The 25144-nt window shown below is 40.0% G+C and overlaps 1 protein-coding gene across 2 annotated transcripts in view; it reads right to left on the bottom strand.

The window, feature by feature from the left end:
• Positions 1–25144, bottom strand: part of ADAM22 (ADAM metallopeptidase domain 22) — a 1128810-nt gene that overhangs the window by 244325 nt on the left and 859341 nt on the right. For both annotated transcript variants that reach the window (XM_086941795.1, XM_086941794.1), the window contains exons 16-18: positions 18604–18675; positions 2446–2538; positions 1260–1340 (exon numbers count right to left, since the gene is read on the bottom strand). In XM_086941795.1, the coding sequence (XP_086797921.1) occupies positions 1260–1340; positions 2446–2538; positions 18604–18675 (246 nt within the window). The remainder of the gene's footprint in view (positions 1–1259; positions 1341–2445; positions 2539–18603; positions 18676–25144) is intronic.

Raw genomic sequence — 25144 nt, forward strand, 5'->3', positions numbered from 1 at the left:
ATGACTTGCGTAGTAATGGCATTGCGTTATAACAACGCAATCATTATAACGACCGTGTTGTAAAGGCATCGCAAAAGGTTGCTTCTCCGTCTGCAAACCTACCTTTATTTTTTTTTCAGATGAGGCTGATGAGCTAATCAGTTGTGTAACAGAATTCCTCAGTAGCTTCAAAACTTCTGGTCATGGGAATAGTTATGAGGGAGGAGACCTTTTATGACACTGAAAAGCTCTGAACACATGCATGGAAGCCAGTGAGAAAGAGTAAACCTCCATTCCTGCCTTCACATTCTCTGTATGCTGACATGTTTTATTGAAACATATAACAACATGATGAAAGGAATGCTTGAATTAAACTCACTGGCGATCACTCAGGACTGCCTTCCAGTCCATCTTTTTCACCCACTACGTCACACAGGAGGGAAACCTGCCATATGAATATCAGCGTTGGCCCTTTTTGGGGTGGCATGGGAAAATAATGATGGACTGGATTGTGGCCCAGAGTAATTAAAGTACCTGAGATTCATTAAAGCAATCCACCCATCACATTTTTGTCCTTCAGTGAAACACCCTAGGCGTGATGGGTATACCGTGGTGTGGGTCCCGTGCTAAGTGTGTTATAGAAACAAAGCTATACCTCACTGAAAATAAAAGGTCAGTGTGCAGTGATTGACATCTGTGGGGAGGATATAGCACATCATGAAGTCGGCAGCTACCATTCAGAAGATGGAAGCTGTCTTTTGGGAGGAAGCTTCCACTTTGCATATCTATTACCACTCCTTTTTGTCTCCCGGCAACTTACCATTGGTTTATAACTACAACTATTACATAAAACCTTTCCTGCATTACATTACTTATCCTCCCAATACTTTAATCTTTACCATTGTGGGTTGGTAGGGGTCACAATGTGTACTTTGCAAAGACATTGCAAATTGCATTTTCGCGGCTGCAAAGCCTGTGTTTTCGAGGATCGCCGGCTTTGCACAGGTAAAACGTGCAATATATCATGCCCCAAGAAACTTGAAATGAGATACTTTATTTTTTACAATATAAAACTCAAGTCTTGTTATCTGCTTGAAGCATTGTACCAACATTGTGATGGTGTGAAAGTGAGATTCAGCAAAATAACCACAAAACATATGGGTTACAAGAGGTTCATTTTACAAAGCCTCACCCCATCTCATTGAACATTATATCATGCATTGTTCTGTTTTGTTTTGCTGAGGTTATAGCGCATTAACAGCATAAAAAGATACCATTACCTGGCTGGAATTGCCTGTACAGGTTTCCGGAATATCACAGTCATTTACAACGTCTCGACATTTGGCCCCTTTAAAATTAAGCTAAAGAAGAAATTGTAAGTAGACAACTGAGACACAAACAAACACAAAGATATTCAGGTTGATACAAAGCATACGTGAATTGATGGTAATAAGAATGAATATAAACCTGCCCTGTTGGGCCCAAGGGAACGATGAGTGGACGGATGAGTGGACGGATGCCACAGTATCCCCAAGAGATGTGGCCATAAGGGCGGTATTCTGCCTTACCCAATTTAAAATAGTACACCTCTCCTACTATGCACAACACTCTATGTTCAAAATGGGTAGCGTGAGTGTTGTGGCTGTGGACAAATTGACATCTTTTATCATGCCATATGGGATTGGCCGCTGATAGAGCGGTTTTGGAAATTGGTTGTGGATTGTATGGGTTCTCTCTGCAGTCATACTGTTACCACCCCTGATAAATGGTGCTTACTGAATATCTGAGGTGCCTCGGAACTCAATCACATGGAGCGAACATAGGTAACACTGGGATTACCCATTGACAAAAGAAACATGGCAAGACTGTGGGGGGGCGGAACAAGTGTTGCAATTGACAGAATGGCAGAGGGACATGGACTGGTGTATGTTGACTAAGAGAGTGATATATGAGGATGGCGGTTGCCTCCAAATTTGGGCAAAAATTTGTGGCCACTGGAAGTAATATAGAGGTATTATCTGTGATTCTCTTGCCGCAGATTATCTAGAGGGGACCACACCTGGACATTTGATATCATAATCCAATATCGGACGTATGAAGGGAAGAGGCGGGGAGGATGCTTGTAATTTTGTATGCTGAGATGTTATTTCATCTACTGATCATGACGGTGCAGGCACATGCTTATACTGTGTTCTTTATCAAAGTGTCTATAAAAAGGTTTGGAAAAAAAATACTCTTTTGGGTGGAAACATCCCCACAGGTTCTGGCAGGTTTCATCATCTCGAGGGTTGAAACATCCCAATTGAATAAGAACTGCAAAAAGGCTTTCTGATGAAGATTGGCAGAAAGTGCAAGGTACTAAGAGACAATGTCAACAGTGCTTGTAATTGCATGTAATTGTACAACATTGAGCTATTTTGCTCCTGTGATATATTACTCACAAATCAAAAATATTTTTTTACTCACCTGGCACTTTTTACAGCAAAGTCCATTGCTGCATATGGAGCCTTGAGTTAGGGTGCATTTTTTGCAACATGTCCCTCCTTCCTTGGCACACTCCTAGGTCAAGAGACAATATTTGCACAAAATTATAAAAGGCAAAAGGCCAAACCTTTCTATTTTGGAATGCTCACCTAAATTGATTGTACTCCCCTCAACATAAAACCAAACCTTTCATTCTTAGACCCTCAAAACAAGCCATATACTAATACGATTTGAGGACTGGAAGTCAGATGTAAATTGTGTACATTTTAGGGTGTTTTACCAGCATGATTTTAGTCGGGGAAAAATCAGGCGCACATCAGGCACACGAGTACAAATGTTTTGCTTGCGCTCCCCGCAAATAGGGAAGACATATGTAATTAGCATATTATCCCTCTTCCAAATTTGTAAACCCAGAAGTCTACCGCAATTTTTCTTTAGTTTATTACTGCACCATGAGGTATCACGAATTGCAAGTGCTCAGTTACTACACCAAATTCAAAACCAATATGGAATGGCTCCCATAGTGGATAAACAATCTGTGCTTAGTTACCCTAAGCTCTACAAGTAATGGGGAACCGCAGCATATTCACCTCACAAGACATTGTCTTTTTTGGAGATCACCCGGCCCCACCAAATCAGGTAAGGATCAGTGCCCATCACCTCCAATTTTCCCAGTTGTATAGCAGAAATTATTGCCATCAAAAGCAATAGCTTTAGTCACATGATTAAAAGACTCTGTCATAATGATGTTTAAATAAGGAGAAGCTGTCATAATGGGAAGACATTGTGTTTCTTAGGTCTAATGACCTCAACGTATGTAGCAGTTCTACAGTAGGGGCACACAAAGGGCACGTCATCCCATGTACTCTAAAACACCATTGTCCACTAAGCTCAAAAAGTTGAAGGACCTAAACCAATCTAAAATCTTCATGACGATACCTCAAATAACTAGATGAGGCCACATGAATGAGGATGTAAACCATTATGAATTAATTTAGCTAGGTAAGCTTACTCTCACAAATAAACTTGTAGTATAGTCATTGCTGAAACCCCAATGGTGACAGCAATAGCCCTAAAACATCTACAACTTTGTACTCATAACCTTTCAACCTTCAGGCCAGGAGTTGAAGGTGAATTCTCTGTGATAGAACCAGATGGTGAAATCAGTTTTGAGGAACATAAATTTACAATGTTCATCTCAGAAATCCAACCATCTGGAGCAGGCGGGTGTGAGAACTGTATCTCTGTCTCCCTTGGTAGTCAATGATAACTGGTGAATATCTAGTATTGATACTAATTTTAACTTCTGGTGTCACAGCACGTCTGCTACTTTTGCTCTTCTATTGGACAGTCTGGTTACTCTGTTCATTGACTTGACTCTTCATAGGTATTAATCAAGGCATACTACAGATTATCGCGAGGGGAACCTTGTAGGCACAAGGTGGTAAACCTGAGCACACCTATATGCTATAATGAGCACAGAGTAATCCAAAGGTGAAATGCAAAAAAGTTTTATTCACTTATTCAATTATATGGATATCTTCATGTTAATGTTCAAAGTATTCCACGAATAGTAGGAACTGAAGATCATGTTTTCATTTTATATAACTTTTCCAAAGATGATCAAGTTCAATGTAGTGACATCAAATACATATATCCTCACCCCGATGCATTTCGAGCCGGGGGGCTCTTCGTCAGGGGGTATGCACTGTAAATAAGTAGAGGAAAGTGGTATAAGTCGGGAGCCGGAGGTGAGTTCCTACTAACAAGTATAAAAGGGGGAAATGTAAGCGTGTACTATGCCGTGCTCGTGCATTAAATGAAAATTGTTGAATGTGAGTAAGAATGGGCGCATGCTACAAGCAAGAGATGCAAAAAAATACAAGAGTATAGATTGAAAGGAGTAGTCGTCGGGTGTTACAGTGACCGTTTGTGCGTAGAAATTGAAGAACCAACGTTACCGAAAGTGCAAAAGAATACGGGGGTGTTGCTGGCTGATCAAACTTTTGTGCATGCTTCTACCCTTTGAGGCATTTAATTTTCGTGTATTCACTCAATTTCTTTCCATGTACCGACTTATACCACTTTCCTCTACTTATTTACAGTGCATACCCCCTGACGAAGAGCCCCCCGGCTCGAAATGCATCGGGGTGAGGATATATGTATTTGATGTCACTACATTGAACTTGATCATCTTTGGAAAAGTTATATAAAATGAAAACATGGTCTTCAGTTCCTACTATTCGTGGAATACTTTGAACATTAACATGAAGATATCCATATAAATGAAAAAGTGAATACAACTTTTTTGCATTTCACCTTTGGATTACTCTGTGCTCATTATAGCATATAGGTGTGCTCAGGTTTACCACCTTGTGCCTACAAGGTTCCCCTCGCGCTTTTCACGTCTGCCCTTCCCGGACAGTAAGGGCTTCACCCTGAGCACCCTAAAAGACTTGACTTTCTTTCTTCAAAACTCTAAAATAGAACTTTGATAACCCAGGAGTGCAGCGGAATTCTTACCTTCTTTCAGTTCATACTACAGATTATGGCATGGATAAAATGGTGAACACCAAAACTAACCAGAAGGTACTAGCACCTTTCAAACCCAAAATACAACCCCACAAATAAAATATGGGGTTTATGTGAAATGGAAATATCACTGAAATAAAATTAAGGACTATGGAGGAAGATTGTGAGTTCATAAATATATATGAAATATTCGGGTCTCAGTTTCTTTCTTGTAGTAGTAAAATAATGATTTCAAATGTCTCACACACTACAGTTCACAACAAGTTACAATACATACAAAATAGTGTGTCATGGGACAAAATTTAAATAAAATGAATCAGGAGATCAGTAAATGCACAAGCGTACAAATTTCCCTTTTTGACTCACAAAATACCTAACAGAATTTGTCCTGAGAAAAAATGCAATTGTTCAGGTTTTTCAGCTTGGAACAGAAAAATGATGGTGCTTGTCTACATTATAGCCCATCCTGAGGTGCAAAACTCAGGCTGAGGTTGTATTATTACACATGGTAAAAAATTGCATCCTGTGGCGCCTGAGTGAAGTTTTACCTTCCCAAATAATTGGTCACGAGTACTGAGTCCCTTTGTCATATAGGTCTTCAGTGTAAGACATATAATTGACCCGTTATTCTATCCTTCTCTTGCATGTCTGATCCAGTTTTCTCAAGGCTGGCTTTCACAAAATCCCAGCTCACGATGGCAAAGGCCTTCTCTGCATCAAGTGCAATCAGGAGAGATGGGAACATCTTGTAAATGGCCGTTTCCACAGGTGCGCTATCGAATCATTAACAAAATATTGACTACCACACTATCGAGATACAAAAAATATTGTGACAAAAATATCGAAGTCTAGAATATTGACATCCTATCTACATCATGGTAAGTACAAAAATATCTGAAAAAAATATTGTCTAAAATGTTGTTGTTAAAAATATAATTTTTTTAAATGTTAAAATATTATATCAAATAAAGTAAATAATACATATAATTAAAAGAAACTGTTAAAAATATGTGTAAAAAATAAAAAATTATAACTAGTACATATAATGTTAAAACACATTAAACATACATATCAAATATAATATATATACTTACTTAATATTATTTGAAAATAATTATCTTAATAACTTATAACTTGTACAAAACATTTTATAAATTATAACTACATATATACACATACAAAAATAATATAAATAAAAATATATATAACAAATTAAAAAACTACAATATTTTTAATCTTTTTAAAATAAATTATACACAACATTAACTAAAACAATACAGAAAAATATTCGATAGCGAAGGGAATGAAATTACTATTCCAACTCCAGAGAGTGCAACATTAGGGAAAGCTTTGAATAGCTTAGGGGTAAATATAACTCTTCCAACTCCAGAGTGTGCAACAGTAGGGAAAGTGTTGGACAGCATAGGGGAAATACATTGCTATTCCCACTCCAGTGAGTGCAACAGTAGAGAAAGTTGTGGATAGTATAGATGTAAAAATTACTATTCTCACTCCACAGAGTGCAACAGTAGGTAAAGTGTTGAATAGCGAAAGGGTTAAAATTACTATTCCCACTCCAGTGAGTTCAACAGTAGGGAAAGTGTTGGATAGCGTAGGGGTAAAAATTACTATTCCCACTCCAGTGAGTGCAACAGTAGGGAAAGTGTTGGATTGCGTAGGGGTTATAGTTGATATTCTAACTCCAGAGAGTGCAACAGTAGGGAAAGTTTTGGATAGCTTAAGGGTAAAAATTACTATTCCCACTCCAGAGAGTGCTACAGTAGGGAAAGTGTTGAATAGCGTAGGTGTTAAAAAAAAACATACTTACCTATTAAATATTTTTTAAATTAATAATACATTAACAATAAATTAATTATAAATGCTAATAAAATAAAATGTATAATTACTTTGATAACATTACGTTACTTCCCACCCTATTCCCCAATAAACCCACAACACGCTCCGCATAAAAATTAACACAATTAATGTAATTCTCAATTAATAAAAATTAATTACCAATTAATAATTAACAATAAATCATTTATCAATACCAATAAATTATAATTACTGAAAAGTAATTACCAGTTAATAATTAATTAACAATACATTAATTATCAATCCCAATAAATATTAATTAATAATTACCCTATAATAACCCTATTCCCCTATATACACACAACCAGCTCCAATAAGAAATTAGCACAAATAATATAATGATCAATTAATCAATTAATAAAAACGAATTACCAATTAATAATTAATTAACAATATATTAATTACCAATCCCAATAAATAAAAATAAATCATTACTTAATTACAATTAAATTATTTCCCACCCTATTCCCCTATAAACTCACAACCCGCTACGGAGCTAAAAAGCAAAAATATTAAAACATAATTAATAATTTCTAAAAATTATGATTTAATTTGCTATAATTAAATGACTTCCCAACCTATTACTCTCTAAACCCACACCTCGCTACAGTACTAAAACGCAAAATGTACTTAAAAAAAATTACTAACTTCTAAACATTTAATACATATATTTAAGAAAATTCAAAACATAACAAAACATGTGGAACACATACATATCAAATACATATTAAAATCATAGCACCTTTTTTATTTCTTCTTTATATTAATGGGCTCGAGCGTCACCTGCTGCAAGAGTGTAGGGATATGCCCAGGGTGGGGAGGAGGGAAATCCCTGCGCTCATGTATGCGGATGACGCAGTACTCATGGCACGCACTCCTCGCGCTCTGCAAAAACTAGTAGTTAGTTTTGAGAAATTTATGCTAAACCTGGACCTACTAGTAAACTGTAGTAAGACTTTTACAATGAATTGTGGCACAAAACCAGGTAAATTGATGAAGCGTATGTTTTTAAACAATGTGCCACTGGATAACACCTCAACCTTTTCTTATTTGGGCATTTTATTCCATGAGTCAGGTTCCTGGACAAGTGCAATTAAGGCTAGAACTCTTTTATTTATGAAAACGATCATGGCCCTACAGAATTTTGTTAGAAAAATGGGCAGGAAACCGATAAAAGAAATGTTAACCATATATAAAGCTACATGCTTGTCTGTGGCTATGTATGGCTCAGGTTTGTGGGGATATGCAAATGTTGATCAAATCCAGCTGGTAGAGAATACATTTTTGAGGGGAGTTCTAGCAGTTCCACAGTGTGCAGCCACATTCAATTGTCACGCTGAACTTGGCCAACCTTACATAACGGACATTATCAGAATTCAACCTGTCCTACTGTGGCATAGGGTATGGACTACTAATGAATGCGTTATGAACCGGGCCCTGATACGTGACACCCTCAGTTTGGACCACGTGGACAGAATGGAATGGCTGGGTTATGTAAAGCATTTTCTAACCGAGATTGGATTACATTCATATTTTTCGGACCCAACCTCAATGGAAACCATTTCCAGGAAGACACTAAAAACCATCTGTTTGGACCACCTGGTGGATAAGAGGAAGAGAGTGGAAATTCTGAAACCCTCAGTACACTCTCATCTTCCCACTCTCTGTGAGACTAACACTGTACAGCCATATGTATCCCTGTCCATGACTAACTATGATCTTTTTCTTTTAACTCGTTTTAGATTTTGTATATTTTTTAGATTAGTCTTTTCCATGCATGAACTCATGGAACCACATTTTGCCCACCTGTTTGTGTGATGGTACGTCACAACAATCTGATATTCATATCCTTTTTTTCTGCAAATTTTATAGTGCCATACGTAGGAAAATTATTGTCCCTTTTTTAAAAAACATGAATTTAACCAGATGTCGCCCAGCTTTTCTAGAAGTACAGAAAATGGACACGATTTTAACTGTTACTGTGATTTTAAATTATTTAAAAAGTGTTTTTAAATTCAGGAAACAAATGCTAATTGAAATTGTTTAGACCTCCTACTGATCTACCTCACTGCACCAATAATTATGAGATGTAATTACTGTAACTATTGTAATCAATGTATTTTGTTTTATGTTTGTTACTTTTATGGTTACTTGTTTTTAACCGAATAAAGTTTATTGAACTGAACTGAACATAACACTAACAAAAACATCAATATTATTAACATTGATATTTTTGATATCGATATTACTAACTTCGATATTAACAAAAATTATATTTCTTACCTTTAGGTCGATATTCTGGTCACCGATATTCTTGTTGTCGATATTCTGTCCCTACGATATTTAAAACTCGATATTTATGTAGGTCGAAATAAAAAACTCTATATTATATCTGTGCACCGCGCTATCTTCCTTACATTTCCCTGTCTCTGCCAACCCCTCTGGAACCCACTTGGTCAGGTTTAATCAGGCAAGGTAACACTTTACCTAGCATAATCATGGTTTTTTATTGAATATTTATGTACATACATTGATCATTGAAAAATACCTGTATGATTTGCAGTTTTCAATGTCTTTACCAAGATGAGGGTCATCTTCGACTCACACATTTTTGGAGGTCATTTTTTTTAAAGGAAACAGAGGTGTAAGTGGTCCAATATATTACCCTGTAAAAATTTTATAAAATGTACCTTTATTCTGGTGCATGTCCCAGCTATAAATAAAGGTTCTAGCTCTCTGAGCCCTCAGACTACATATGAAGAGCCGGTCCACTTTGTTGAAAGTCTCAGCAAAAGTCTGTTTCAATATGAGCAAGATCCTTTCAGCTGTATTAGTTCAAATGACACTGAGCTGGCCTCATATAGCTGTAATTTTCCTTCACCTTGCATTAGTGTATTCCAATAGGTCTCCTTCTCTCCTTGAGCCACGCAGAGAGCCAAATCTCCAGTAACCACTTCTCTCTTTTCACTTTAGTTGCTAGAGTAATCGCGAGCCCACTCAGAGCTGCCTGAAAGGTGTCTCAGTTCAATGCCTGGGAAGCGCCTTGAAATTTGTTTTTATCTTCCTAGGAAATTCTCCTGTAGTGTGTTATGTGCATTGATATTGATCATAGTGAGCTTCTCATCCTGAAGCTCTAGTACTTCAGTGATATATGAACCCACTGCGTCTTCTTGTATATTACATGTCGCTCTAGTCTCTTATTAGTATAACACTGCCTCCCCTGCAGTTTTAAGTCCAGCAGAGGCCCAGAAATGCAAAGGGTAGACCTTTTTGTTTTTTTGAAATATGGAAATGATCCGATCATAGTAGGTGGGTCTCCTGGAATAAAATAAAAATCCTTTATTGGACCCTGAGTTAGATTTCTCTTAGCTTTTTGGGGAAATCAATGTCCTCACATTAACAAATAATAGTTAAAATTATTCTGCATTTCCCTTTATTGTCACAAAGCTGTACAATGCCTTACATTGGCATGACATAATGATATGTACCCATAAAACCCACCATAATCCCCAAAAGAGGAAACTCCCCCAACCAAGCATCAATTGTGTCCTGCTACATCATGTAATAGGCAGCATCTACCCCTCTGTTAAGCTAGTGTGGACTCCCACAAAGTAGCTTTAAATGTAACAAACGCTGTCTTCATTTTTGAGCCATTCTCCTCCAGGCACATAGACAATCATCTCATGATGCTTCTATTGAATCTTGAAGTTGTACACCTTGGCCTACATGTGGCATCTTCCTCCACTTGTATCCCTCCACCACCATCCCTTTACCCTGAAAGGCCCAAGAGCTCCCACCTTAACCACATTTTCTTCCCCTCAGGAGCACAACCTTCCCTCCTCCAGAAGTAGCATACTTTAAATCAGTTTCTCAGCAGCTTAACAGTCTCCTTGACTTTGTAAATGAGGATGTATTCATTTGGTTCTTCTGTGACCTAGAATAGCATCTCTTTCCTTCAGCACTGTTCCAGAATCTCAGTCCAGCACTTCCTCCAAATTCGTCCTTGTCAGCAAAGTGCAGCAATTCCTTTCCATCTTCAGTGGAGGTAATCATTACCTTCCTTTTCTTCCATCAGAACTTCATGCTATCAGAAACGACTCAGGGTACCGAATGTTGTGCTTATCCACCTGCTGAACTCCAGCTTTATAACCTTGTCAACAGAGACTGATATAGGTGTATTTTTCTGTCACTACAGTGGATTGATTTTACTGAATGAACTTCACTTTTCTTTAAGAGCAAAGCTGGACATTTTGACCAGGATTTCTATTGGTCAGATCTCTATTTACAACTGTTTCTTGTCCTGTCCATGTTGTTTACACCAGTGAGATATAGCGTGCACCAACAGTTCCTTTACACATTAGAGAAGTCCTCATTAGTGAAAATGCCCTATGATTTTCACGCTATTATCCTTAGTGTACAAACCGCTTGAAACCTTTGACAAGCAAGAGTTATTGATCCCTTTTGAATCTCTTATTTCTTAGTCCTCTCAGAATATACTCAATGGGTATTAAATGAGCACCAAAAAGAGCACCACAGGTTTCAGTCCTCCAAATCTAGTGTCAGCTCCCAAGGGACGTATTTCACAATGAATATTTAGGCATTTAAGCATGAGGTATTCCAACAAAGAATTGTGTAGAGAATATCGTAATACCTAATAGACCCACATATAGGGGTCTATTAGGATGGCGGGCGGACTCCAGTCTGCCCACCACCTTAGCGGTGCTGGGACTAGCCGCCAGTGGTGCGGCGGTACCGCACAGCCAATTAGGATGTGACCTCCACCATGGCGGTCGCATCCTGTATATTTAACATTGTGGCGTGCGGTGCTGTATTCAGCACCTGCCACAATGTTAAAAGGGCATGCTGTGCATTTGCATGTACAAGGTGACAGGCACCACATGAACCAATTGACAGTCCATATTGGACTTTTCCTGTGGAAATTTCACTTCAGGTAAATGGGGATTTAGGACTGTGTGTTGATTCAAAATATTGACTCTATTTTGGTGGGTACATATTCTTTACCTAATTTACAAGAATGAATGTCATCAGTAAATGATGCCACTATGTTTTCTACAATTAATATTACAAGTGCATTTGATCAAATTGAACTGGAAGAGAAATCAAGACATTTTACAGCGCCAGAATGGGCATTTCAATATAGGAGAATGCCATTCTGTCTAGCTTGTGCCTCAGTAGTACATCAAAGAGTAATGCCAACGGTTTTGTAAGACATAAAAGGGACAAGAGTTTTCCGAGACGATATATTGATATTTGGGAGGAACAAAACCAACCATGATAAAAACCTAAACCAAGTATTGTGTGTCATTACAAATAAAGGATTAACAGTGAAAAGAAAAAAGTGTGCTTTCGGTAAGCCTCAGGTTGAATATTTAGCCCATGTGATGTCAAGTGTTAGCATTTGTCTAAAGGTTGGTGACATTGAAGCAATAACAAATACCCTGAACGTTTAAACAACAATTACTGTCCTTCTTAGGATTAATGGAATTTTACTCAAATTTGTGGGAAACTAAACGACCAAAGTGGAACATTTTAGAATGCAAAATGTTCTTGGTGTCTTGATTAAGAAAGAAATTTCACAGGCACCTTGTTTGAAATCTTTTGAGATGGCTATAGACTACGTAATTTCAATGGCTGCCAGTGAGTATTGTGTTTGTGCAGTATTGTCGGAGAGGGAGGTTAGATGTGAATGGATCGTTGCCTAGACTTCACTCACCCTTACAGAAGCTGAAAGCAGTTATTCTTTTATTCAGAGGGAGTTGCTACCAGACACATGCAATAATAGAATATGGTGAGGTAGAGTGGTTTAATACGGTCATAAAAGAAGCCATACGATTAGCACCTAAATCAGAATTACATTGGAAGGAAGCATCGCAAAGCATGTTATTATTGTACAGAATAACACAACACTCCGTGTTCAGTAGCCTGCCTTTTGAACTTTTAAGAAGGAGGAAACCTTCTACTAAGTTGTTTCCATGGTGGCTGATGATCAAAAATGCGAAAATGACTCTAGTCAATTGTTCACAAAGGCACAACACAATAATAAGGCGATGGTAGCTAACATGGAAGCGAGGCAATATGCAAGAATTAAGAAACATGGGTTTATACAGAAGGGTTTGCCATGTTGGTCAGAACATTAGCAGATTGTTAAGGTTTTAGGTGTGGGTGAAGATGTGAGTGGGTACACAAAGTGGGAAGTAGTGTGGTGTAGAGAAAGGGTCTGAGATTGGTGTGGAACATGTTGATGTACCAAATGTGCAGATGGATTCAAGGTCTGATAAAATGCAAAGGATGCAAGGTAATTCCTTCGGTTCAGTAGTGAGCAAAGGAAAAAGTAGCCAAGTCATTTAGAAAACTTTGTTGTAGGATAGGGTATCATATATTGTCATTTTACATGCTGCATCTTCAATTTTATTTGTTTTGTCGATCTTATTGATGTTTCCCATGTTATCTAATTGACCAAAACCTAACCAAGTATTTAATGTCAAAAATTGTTATAATATTGAAGGAGGACAGAAGTGTGGCATGAGCTACAGTAGAATGTGTGATTAGAATGTGGGGAGTGGGTGAGAATTCTAGGAGTGGAAGTTTGACAAAGGAGAGTTGTTGGAATAGTGATTCTGAATCTTCAAGTTCCAACAGTTGCCAATGTAGTCAAGTCTGACCCCTTCCCCCCAAATCCGACTCTTTCCCTAATGCAATGACGTTTAGAGTTTCAAGTTGTTAATCTACCCGCCCGATCCCCGATCTCTGCAAAGTCCAGCACTTTCCCCAATGTGGTTATGTTTGTAAGCTTGGAGAGCAATGGTAGATCTGCACCCAACAGAAGTCCAGCACAATCCCCAATGTGGTTACTTTTGAAGTGGGAATAGTAAATCTGAAACACCCTCACCCTCATGTCCACACTAGGGGGCCGATCAGGATCGCGGACGGACTTGCATCCGTCCGCGACCCCAGAGCAGGAGGGAACCTCCGCATGGCATGCGGAGTTCCCTCCTGTGCAATTAGGATGTGACCGCCACCCTGGCGGTCACATCCTCTATTTTTAACATTGCGGCGGGTGCAGCTTCAAGCTGCACCCGCGGCAATGTTAAAAATGCACGCATTGCTTTTGCATGCAGAAAGAGGCAGGCACCGTGCGGTGCCTGCCGCTTTCTGCATGCAAATGCAGGGGGGTACCATAGGTACCCCCCATGTGCACCCCCCACCCCCCCTTCACCTAGGGGGCCCGCAACGGGCCCCCGCAGTGAAGTTCCGTATGCTTTTCCACGGCGGGAAACGCGCCGCGGAAAAGCATAATTCACTGCCCATCCTAATATGGTGGACGGTGTCTGAGAGACACCGTCACCATATTAGAGCTTTTCCGCCGCGGTTGTAAGCCAACCGCGGCGGAAAAGCTGCGGACGGAAACCAGGACCCACCAGCCATCCTAATGTGGCGGTGGGTCCTTGGTCAGTCCGCTGCGGTTTTTCCGCATCCTCGGGGCCGGCGGTGGCTTCCGCCGGCCCCAAGGATGCGGAAAAACCGCAATCCGGATCGGCCCCATAGTGTGAATCAGGTGAACCACGCTGATGACACTCAGCTCTTCTTCTCCTTAGAGGGGAATCAGTCAATTTCTCTGGCGACTTTTCAAGACTGTATGCATGACACTGCTCACTGGCTAAGAGCCAACTCGCTTCAATTCAATTCAGATAAGAATGAAGTCTTATACTGTATGGTGGGGAAAGTTCCTCCCCCTTTTACTGACAATTTTTGGCCGTCTTCAGCTGCCCCGACTTTGGTTCCAGCCAAAGCAGTACGCAATTTGGAAGTTATGCTCGATGCTAACTTAACCCTGGAAAAACATGTAAATAATGTTGTGGGGAACTGTTTTTCCTTGATCAGAGCCTTGAGAAAAATCATTTCGCTGGTGACGACAAGAGCGTTGGAAGTATCATTCTCAGCAGGCTGGACTATTGTAATGCTCTACTATTGGAGGCCCCAACATTTTTGGGTGAACGTCTTCAAAGAGTCCAGACCTTTGCAGCAAAACTAGCACTGGCAAAACCGCTGTGTTCATCAGGCTCTTTGGCTCTTCCAGAGCTCCACTGGTTACCAATAAGGCAGAGGATTCCGTTTAAGTCCCTCTGCTTGGTTTTCAAGGCTCTGCATGGGGTTGGGCCTAAACCCCTTCAGAAGACCTTTGTGTGGTATACTCCATTAAGGTGTCTCAGTTCCTGCACAGCCTGTCTGGTGAGAGCTCGGAAAAATTGCAAAGCCAAATCAGGAGGCAGGGCTTTCAGCTCTGCCGCTGTGAACTTTGGAACAGCCTTCCTTCGGAAATCAGATAGTTTCAAGACCTTCTGCAGTTTAGGAAAAAGGTTAAAACGTGGCTGTTCCCTAGAATCTGACAGTTAGGAGGGATCTTCCCTCTGAAACTCTTTTTGGGATCTTCCGCTGACTGATGATTCACGTACTATAGTGCCAAGATACCCGTAGGGTGATAGCCGCGCTTTAAAATATCACATACAATACAATGTCCAGAATATTCCACAATATGGTTAGGTTTGAAATAGAAATAGTAGATTTGAGCCCCAAAATGTCCAACAGTGTCACCCATTGGGGTTACGATAGTAGTTGCAATATTAAATATGAACACCCCTCTCCCAAAATTCCAACACTTTTCCCAATGTGGTTATGGGAGGAATGGATATAGTAAATGTGACCCACTCCAAAGTCCCAAACTTTTCATAATGTAGATAAGATTTGACTTGGATTAGTAAATCTGAACCTCTCAAAGTCCAACCAAGTCTATAAATGTAAGGTGGACAATTAAAGATATTCAACAACAAACTGGAGTTTAATGAGCAAGCTGTGAAGGCCTTACCCCAGTATATGTAAGGTACAGTGTGTGCTAGTTAAATATGAAAATCTGTACAAGGTGGATATTAGTGGTAAAATAGAGAGCTCAGAATGGCTTGCCATTGTCGTTTTGGTCAGGAAGGTGACTGGCACATTGAGCCTGTGTGTGAGGACCTGTGCGACAACACTAACAGATGAGGTGGGAAAATCACCCTTTTCCTGCTATCTGAAACCTCACTTCATATTTTAAACCTTTTTTGGGTTTTAATGCATGCCATTGCATTTAACTATGTTGAATCTTATTTGTCGACTTCCCAAACACTCCTTATAATTTCTACAATCTTTGGGTTTGAGAAACTTTCTAACCTCCTGTAAATAAGCATACCCTCTACATTTTGCTTCTAAAATGTAACATTTGAATACACTAGAGAACCTTTGAATGCTGGATGAAAATATTCCCTTCAAATTAATTCGATTTACCAGCATGTTTTGTTCTTTTACAATTCCTAAATCACTTAGTCAGACTGATTTTCGTAACAATGCACTAGTCACCCAAATATTATGTTTCTACGTGGAGCTGTACTAAGAGTTGTACTGAAATCCAAGCAGCTCACATTCATGGATGGAAATGTATCTGCCCCCTGATTCTTTTTTCTCTTAATTTCTTGTTATTATTTCAAGTCAGAAATGTTCGGTACATACTACTCCACAAATAAATATTCCTACAAAATAAAGAGGAAACATTACATACTGTAGTATGATTGAGAACGTGGATATCCCCAATACAAACAAACATGATTTGGTCCTGAATTGACAACCAACTAAAGGAAAAAACATTTCTTCATCAGTTCAAGGCAATCCCTTTAGGAGTCCCAGATTATTTTTTTAGACTTCTGGGTGTTTGGAGGTTTTATCTGGTTTTATAAGTCAGCGAGACAAGCAATCTGAGTTTTGAAACTTCCATACAAGAAAAGGGGGCTTCAACTCCCTGATTTTAAGTTATATTTTTGGATGCTGAGTGATTAGGTTTTCTTTAGCTAGCCACTGACTCTAAATCAGATTTCTATAAAATCATGTCACATAGCATATTAAACAGCATTTTAAAATGGCTGTTTCAAGGTCAAAGTCAAATCAGCTTTATTCGGTTAAAAATAGTAAAACCATAAAGCATACTAAAAATGAGTAATCCTCTTCACAATTCATCATAATCATTGCAATAAAACACAAAAGGAGTTAGAGATCCTTCTATAGATGGGTAACCACAATATGATATTTTATCCATCAAGAGTTAAATACAAAAGGTAATTTGCACATAAAGGGCAAAAAAACGGTGGCCAATGTACTAATCCTATTTTGCGAGTTGCAAATCAGTTTGCAAATCGCTAGATAGGATTAGCGACTCGCTATTAGGAAGCGGCGTTCCATGGGTGTCCCTTCCTAATAGCGACTCCAAAAGGTATGTATGAATGAATGTTTTGCATCAGCAATTGTGGTGGTAAAACACTTGCAGTTTACCACCCTTCTCAGAAGGGTGGTAAAGCAATTGGAAACGAGATGGGGTCCCCAGGAGACCCCTTACCCTTTGTGAATGCATGCGCAAATATTTTTTAAGGACAAGCAGTGGTCCTTTTTTTGCGGTGAGAACGGGAGATCGGCCCGTTTGCTACTGCAAAAAAAGGGTGACGGCTTGTACAAACATAATTTTCGAGTCACTGACTCGCAAAATAGCGTTTGCGACTCTCGCTATTAGGAAGGGGCGTCCCTTCCTAAGAGTGAGTCTAAATGTCATGTACTATGTTTTTGCGACCGCATTTGTGGTTGTAAAACACTTGTAGTTTACCACCTACTTCAAGTAGGTGGTAAACCACTCGTAAGCGGGAAGGAGTCCCCAGGGGACCCCTTCCACTTTGTAAGTGTATGCGAAAATATTTTTTAAGAGCAGGCAGTGGCCCCAGGGACCACAGCCTGCCCTTAAAAAATGAAACTCAAAAGTTTTCTTTTTCTTTTTTCAATACAGTCCGTTTTCCTTTAAGGAAAAAAGCATGCATTTTTTTTAAAAAAGCAGCCACAGACATGATGGTCTGCTGAACCCAGCAGGCCACGATCCCTATGAGTGCTAGCCCTTCCCAATGGTGTCGCAAATTGCGCTTGCCTCATGAATATTGAAGAGGCATGCAATTTGCGACCCCTTTGGGCTTCGCAAACAGTGTCTGAGACACTGTTGCACATTCACTTTAGAGAGTCACAAATTGCGAGTCGCAATTCGACGCGATTTGCGACTCGCTAAAGTGAATGATCGTACATCTGGCCCATAGTCATAAAACCTCCATGTTACTTTTTACAATCGAAACCTAAAAAAAAGGTCTGCTGCTTTGCTTTATGAGTTTATGAGTTTATTTTGATTTTCTAACCACCTTCCATGCAGGTCTCTCCTTTCTTTAACGCGCTTCCCGGGGCTCCCAGGGATGTTGAATCCTTGTATCAGAGAAAAAATTGCCTTTTTTGTCCTTAACATTTCACTAGACTCATTATGACTTCTAGCATTTTTGCTAAGTATCTTGAATAAATGTTTAAAGTAATTGCTCTTCATATTTTCGCCCATGCCTCTTCACACCATCGATATCCCCTCTTCTGGTCTTGAGATACTCATTCATATGCAGTGATGAGATGTTTTTACAAAACCATTCTGAAGTGAATAATCAGATGCATTACGGTGTGTATTAGGGTTCTCGGAGTACAGTCATAATGATTTCTATGATTTTGACAAAAAAATACTTATTTTGAAACAAATTGCAGAATATTCAATATCTCCTCAGGTAAACACAAGCACTAAAGTCTGTAAAAGGAGTTACTGACTGTAATTAAAGTACTTACAGCGGAAGTGCCACAGTCACACTCTTCTCCAACCTCGACAAAGCCGTTGCCACATTCTGGAGGATCTAACAGCTGAAAAGAAAAAAAAAATCCAAGAGTCTGGGAGTGAGTGAACTGAACATTTTATTCCAGAGAGAAACGCTGAAACATTCCAAATATGTAAATACTTACTACATATGGCAGCGCAAGTTAGCAATCATCACCAACACTAAATATATCAAAATGCACAAGTTCTAAATCGCCCCCGATTAAAATACATGACACTTCCTTCTCATCATTGCTTTCATGCGTCTAACATTTAGCTAGAGTAAAGCAGCTTGATTTTATAAACACTAAAGGAGAGTTCACACATTTACCATCCAAGGGCAGGTGGTCACAGGCGTCGCTGCTTACAGAAATTACTTGCTACAGTGGGGACTTAAAGATCCATAGGAAGACAGGGGCTCTTTCATTTTTTTAGCTGGACCGGTGAAACGAGGAGTGGGTAGTGGCCCACAAATTAAAAAATGACGTGGGAATTGGTACAGAAACTGTGAGTCCCAATATTGACGGACAGGTCTTAAAAAACATAGCAACTGGGCTAATGATCATAGGCAATTTTATCTGGCATCACATGCTGTGACATCATAGGAAATACCATCAAAGGAAGTGATGTCATGTCGTATAATATCTATACCTTAGGGATTGATCACGAGGCAGACCAAGCAGGGGAGCTTGGCTTGGAGCTGATGAACATGGCCTCATGTCCCTGAGGCTCACAAGGACATGGCAAGCCCAAGCCACAAAAAATTAGATAAACGGCTACAGATATGTAAAAAAAAAAAAAAAGGTATTGCTATCCATACCCATGGAAGTCAGATATCAATTCCTTCGTCGAACGGAAGGTGGAATGGAAAGAAGTGAAGCAACTTGCTACTTTCACTACACCTGTCCAAAATCACCAAGCTGACCTGCAAAGTAAAGGCCCCCAGACCTGGCACCACAGGTGTAAGAAAGTTGTCATATGACAGACATTGGCACTCAGTTCTATGGCCTACCCTAGGGTATGGTAGTAGATGCGGTACCTGGCACCGAAATCGAAATTCAAATGAAACAAATGGTTCACAAGCGGACCAAGAGCAAAAATATTATAGCGGATCATTACGGTGCACACAATCCTCACCCCCTTATTATTATAGGGACCAGAGTAGTGACAGAGAGGCCCCTATGGTGTAGGAGATGTTGAAGCTGTTCCATGACATAGAAAGAGGACGCCACCTCTCAATACATAGTGGCCACCTTGAAACGGATAGGAAGAGTGTTTTGGTCATCAAAAAGGACACCAATAACTATGGCCAGCTACCGCTAATGATCACAAGACTCCCTCCATTTCCCTACACAAATAACGACCTTCTAAGCCTTCCTTGAGATACCTTAGTCTGAGTGATACCCAAAACTAACCCCAGTCTCACAAAGGCAGAAACTTTATTCAGCGATATAACATAACACTATGCCACCCAGACTAAAGGGTGAAGAGGATATTTATTGAGAGAACCTCAGTTCTCCTGGCTTCCACTACAGCGCAGAGGTACTGAAGACCTTTCCGCAAATCCACAATCTGGCTAAATCTACTGGCCTACCATATTGTCCTCATTTTCATAAGAGTGCTTACAATGGGACACACAGTCTCTGTTATTTACCACGCCCATGTCGAAGGTCAAATATGCGCAGCATCTTCCCATTTTCAGAAGTAGTAGCCAACCGACCAAAATAGAAATTTGCAGTTACAATCATAGCAGAAACTCCAGAAGTACAAGAGTAAGCCCTAGCCATATTATTAAAAGAGTTGATGGACATTAAATCAATTAATTCCAGAAACAGCTATCATCAGAGGTACACAGGGTTACTGGTGTAGAGAAATGAACGAACTTTCAAATGGATTTGGCCCTGAACTTTGAAGATTGCACAGAAATAACATAGATTTAGAAGCCTGCAGTCAAAGATATAATGTGAGAATCTCAGGAATACTGGAAGATAGAGAAAAAGACGACATGCAGTACATAACCTAATACCAACATTGATAAATATCACATTTGAACCCCTCAGATTGCAACTTGTCACATCGAGTGTGATCTCATAACAAAGCTACTGATACCACTTCTCAACAAATCCTAATCTGCTGTGTTAGGCATCAACAGGCACAACAGATTCTCATGGTTGTAAAACAACAGATGCCATACCAACTAGAGAAAAGTCAGGTGTACTGTTCTACTGATTTTTCCTATGTTACCAACGCCAAGCAAAAACACTTTCTGGCCTTTGCCTTAGACTATGCATAAAAGAAATCTAACAGGACCTATTGGAACCAGCCACAATGCTGATCCAGATTCCCTGCAGAGATGTTTGGCCCAAATGGACATAGAATCAGAACAGACAAGATTAAGCACACAGTACAAGAATGTTAATCAACTGGAAGGAGAAGAGGACAATAACCTTGTAGAACAGCTTTGCTGGGGAAAGGTGACATGTAAATGGGTGCAAGGAAGCAAACAGCGACAATGGACACAAGCAAAGCAGGAGACACTGTAAAGAAGCCTGGCCACTGTGCTGCTGTCTGCTTTGCGATTATTTCACTGATGGCACCAGATTTGGATGAAGTAATGAACTAGAAAGTGTCTTATCTATGTTGTACTGGTACGCCAGCAGGTTTAATGAGTTGGGGTTAGAAGGGAAACTGAGAGAAGTAAGTATTTCTAAGGCCACTCTGGGAGCACTAACTTCCATGGATGGTAATTTGTATAGGACTTAACCAGCACAGTATCTCATAGGGTCTCTAAGAGAAATGAGCAACAAGGAGACCACCCAAATTGACAGTAGGGACAGCAAGTCCTCAGATGATATATTTGGAAAATAGGAAATACGTATAGAAGATATAGTCTTACAATCAATGGCCCGATGGTTCTGAAGCCCCTGGTCAGGACACCAACCACAACTCCACGGATTACAGGTATAACAAATAGCCAGACTCAGAACCAACACTGAATTATCCCTAGAGTGCAAGAAGTTTCTAGATTTATTAATTTCTATATCCAATGCATATACCTCTCCCTCCAAACATTGAGTGAATTACTTCTACCTGTCTCTCAACCAACACTATCACCATTTACAAATACAAAAACAATTGATAAGAATCAGCAAAATACAATCCAAAATACACTACTCTGCAAATGAACTTAACACTGCTCTGTCAATGATCTCCCTTAACATTAACAGCTTAACCCATTTCATCAAACAAAAAAAAATTCTTACTCTCTTAGGCCGTCACTGACCAAGTGTTGCTCTGAAAGAAGAGACACACTAGACACCGGAAGAAAGTGAAAAGTTATGCAGGGACTGGGCAGGACAAGTACTCTATGTCAATTAAACCCACAAGAGGATCCGCCCAGCTTCTCTTCAGTATCGCATAGGAAGAAGGGTGTTGCAATACTAATACATAAATTACTACCAACCAAAGTACTGCTGACATGGTCAGGCACTGATGATTGAAAAATGTTTGTGAAACTCAAAATACACAGTGCATATATAATAATGGGGGTTCATTAATGGTTTGGTAGGGCATAGATCTGATTCCTCTCCAAGTTGAGTAGGCTACTTCTCACGTTTGGAAAGACAACATTCTTAATGGGAGAGGAATAGAATGCCTCCATAGATCCGGCACTAGATAAGTAAGGGAAAACCAGAAATATGAAAAGACAGAGACAGTATTCTGAAGGAAACGATACAGGACAATTCCCTGATTGAACAACGACGCCTAGACCTGAGACAGTGACTGTACATTCACTTTGTGCCACTGTGGTATCCGTATAATTGATTACTTGATAATGACACCCAACCAGTAACCAGTGTGGCTCACTGGTTAGAGGCGGCAGACCCGAGAGCAGAGGACGGCCCGGGACCAGGGTTCGATTCCCGACGCGGCAGGTTTCTGGACCAGGGTCAGCGGACTCGATAATTCTCTCGCCTCGGTGCCCACTCTGATCAGCGATCACACTCGGCAACTCTGGGCATTAGCTTGCCTCATCTTCACTAACGGCCCCACCAGACCGCCGGGGATGCCTGGTCTCACCCTGGAGATACCCATTAAGGGACCATCTCTCAGGGAAGCCAGGAAGGGTTTCGCAGCGGTCGAAGCGCGGAGATACTCCTCCGGGAGTCTATCCTAGCGCTATATAAACCCACAATTAATTAATTAATTAATCTGACAACACATTTACTATTTTTATAATACAACATGGGACCTCACGGACCTAAAATTAGAGATGGAATTGATCATCCCCCAAGGGCTTTTGGCACATGAACGTCACTAAATTGAAAGATCTGCAGGACAAAGACTGACTGCAGCATTATTTAAAACAATTCCTAGATGAAAACAAGGAGTCTGTGCCCTCTGTCCAGACACTGTGGTGTGCAGAAAACGCCTGCATATGAGGAGCCGTAATGAGAGACTCAGCCACTGCAGAAAAGAAGGTGAAGAATGTCTGGCTACAGTTAAAAACAAAGATCCAAACTTTACTAACAGCTTAGACCAACACCCTCACTCAAGCAGTGCTACTGACAGTGAATGCGGGAACTCACTTTCCACTTATGCCAACAACATTAAAAAAGAGGAGGAATAAGCTGGCCGACTATGGGCTCCTCAACTTTGACATCTTGAATCCAACAGGAGTATCCCAACACAGCATAATAAAAAGATGAATAGTTGGTAAATCCAATGAATATCATGTCTAAAATCCAGGTCTTTTTTACGTAGCTGTAAAAGTTGGATGAACAAACTGCTAGGGAGATAACCAAATTCTTCCTAAGACTACAAATCTCCAAACTGACAAGACACCAATCAAATAAGCTAGAAATTAACATATCTGAGGAAGAAATCATGACAGCAATTGATAATCCAGCTTTTCATAACGACCCAGGGGATGATTAATTCCTCATTAAATTCTATATATTCACTACAACTCTGATTGTACCACTTTGGCCTTGGTATTTCAGGAAGCTCTGGAGATTGGGATCTTAAGGGATGAGTTGTTTATAATATCCCTAATCCCTAAACCATGTAGAGATCCTCTAGAATGTTCCATCCATAGGCCCATATCACTCATCAATGCAGATATCAAAAAGCATGGCAAATGTTCTAACAAACCAGTATAAGGCAATCATAACCCCACTAAATCACCCTACACAAGTAGGTTTTGTACCGGGTCATTTATTGGCTAACCACCTGCGTACTCTGTCTCACATCATTTGACAAGTAAAAGAAAATCTGTGATGAAACGTTCCTCCTATTGTTAGAAGCCAAAAAGGCATTTGATAATGTAGAATGGGGGTATCTATTCCAGGCGATGGAAAGAATGGGCATAAGTCAGAGCTTTATCAAATTGCTCAGAGGAATGTACCCTGGCGCAACAGTCCACTGTGGTGCTCACTGCTCCCCTTATTTTAAAATGTATTGAGTGGTCAAGCACCGATGCCCACTGTCACCTTTACTGTTCTTACTAGCTCTAGAGCCCCTCACCATCGTCGTATGAAATAATGAGCAAATTCAGGGAATAATGACACCAACAGGGCGACATAAAGAGTAATACTATGCAGAAAACAAACTGATGTCCTTGGTTCATCCATCAGAATCGGCAGAAGCCCTGATACAACAACTGATCCTAAGATGTGTGGTATTTATTATAGGGATTTTGGCGCCTCTTGGGGAATTTGCACAAATTATAGATTTTAAAAGAGTGTATCAACGGTGCTGAAAGGTGTGGAGAACCACTAAACTCCACAAACAACAAAGCCAAAGCTCTATATCAAATCTACTTCACTCCCAAGCACACGTTATGTGTTGAAATGGTTTCCCAGTTAATGTAAGACACAATAATTTTCAAAACAAAGCATAAACAATCTCTTTGGTCCTTTCTTTTCAGTCTTTTATTCTTATTGTTTCAGCCACAGCCAACACGTGTTTCGTCATAATTGGGGCGTGATCCCGCAACTTCATCAAGGCTATATCTTTCAGAGTGTCGAGATTTTAAATGTGGTGATATTTCCAACCCTCATTGGGGTTCCAAAATAATGTTGTGTAATTCCAGGGTATACCGAGACATGGGTCCCTTGCTCACTTTGCTCCTGGATTTCAGCAAGCCTGGCTGATGAGGGGTGTTACCCCAAAACCAGTCCCAGCATGCTTTTTTCCAGTCTAGTGAAGACCTGGCTTGGTAGTTCGGGCTGCACTGCTCCCATGGGGGACAGGGTCAAGACTGATTTGCATATGGCGGTGTCTGAACTGGGGTGGCAAAGTGAGCTAAAGAACAATGATGGATTCTACCAAGATCTGTGACTGGGGGCGAGTGTCTGAAATGTTTTAGCACTCCGCCCATTATCTCCTTGTGTTTGCTACAGAAAACTTAAATACACATGTTCTACGTTTAAATACCATGCACCCTGCATACCTTTTAGGGCCTACCTTAGGGTTACTTGCAAGTATTTAAAAGTAAGGTTTATGCCTGGCAAA

The sequence above is a fragment of the Lissotriton vulgaris genome, chromosome 10 (assembly GCF_964263255.1).
Source record: "Lissotriton vulgaris chromosome 10, aLisVul1.2, whole genome shotgun sequence".
NCBI classification, from domain to species: domain Eukaryota; kingdom Metazoa; phylum Chordata; class Amphibia; order Caudata; family Salamandridae; genus Lissotriton; species Lissotriton vulgaris.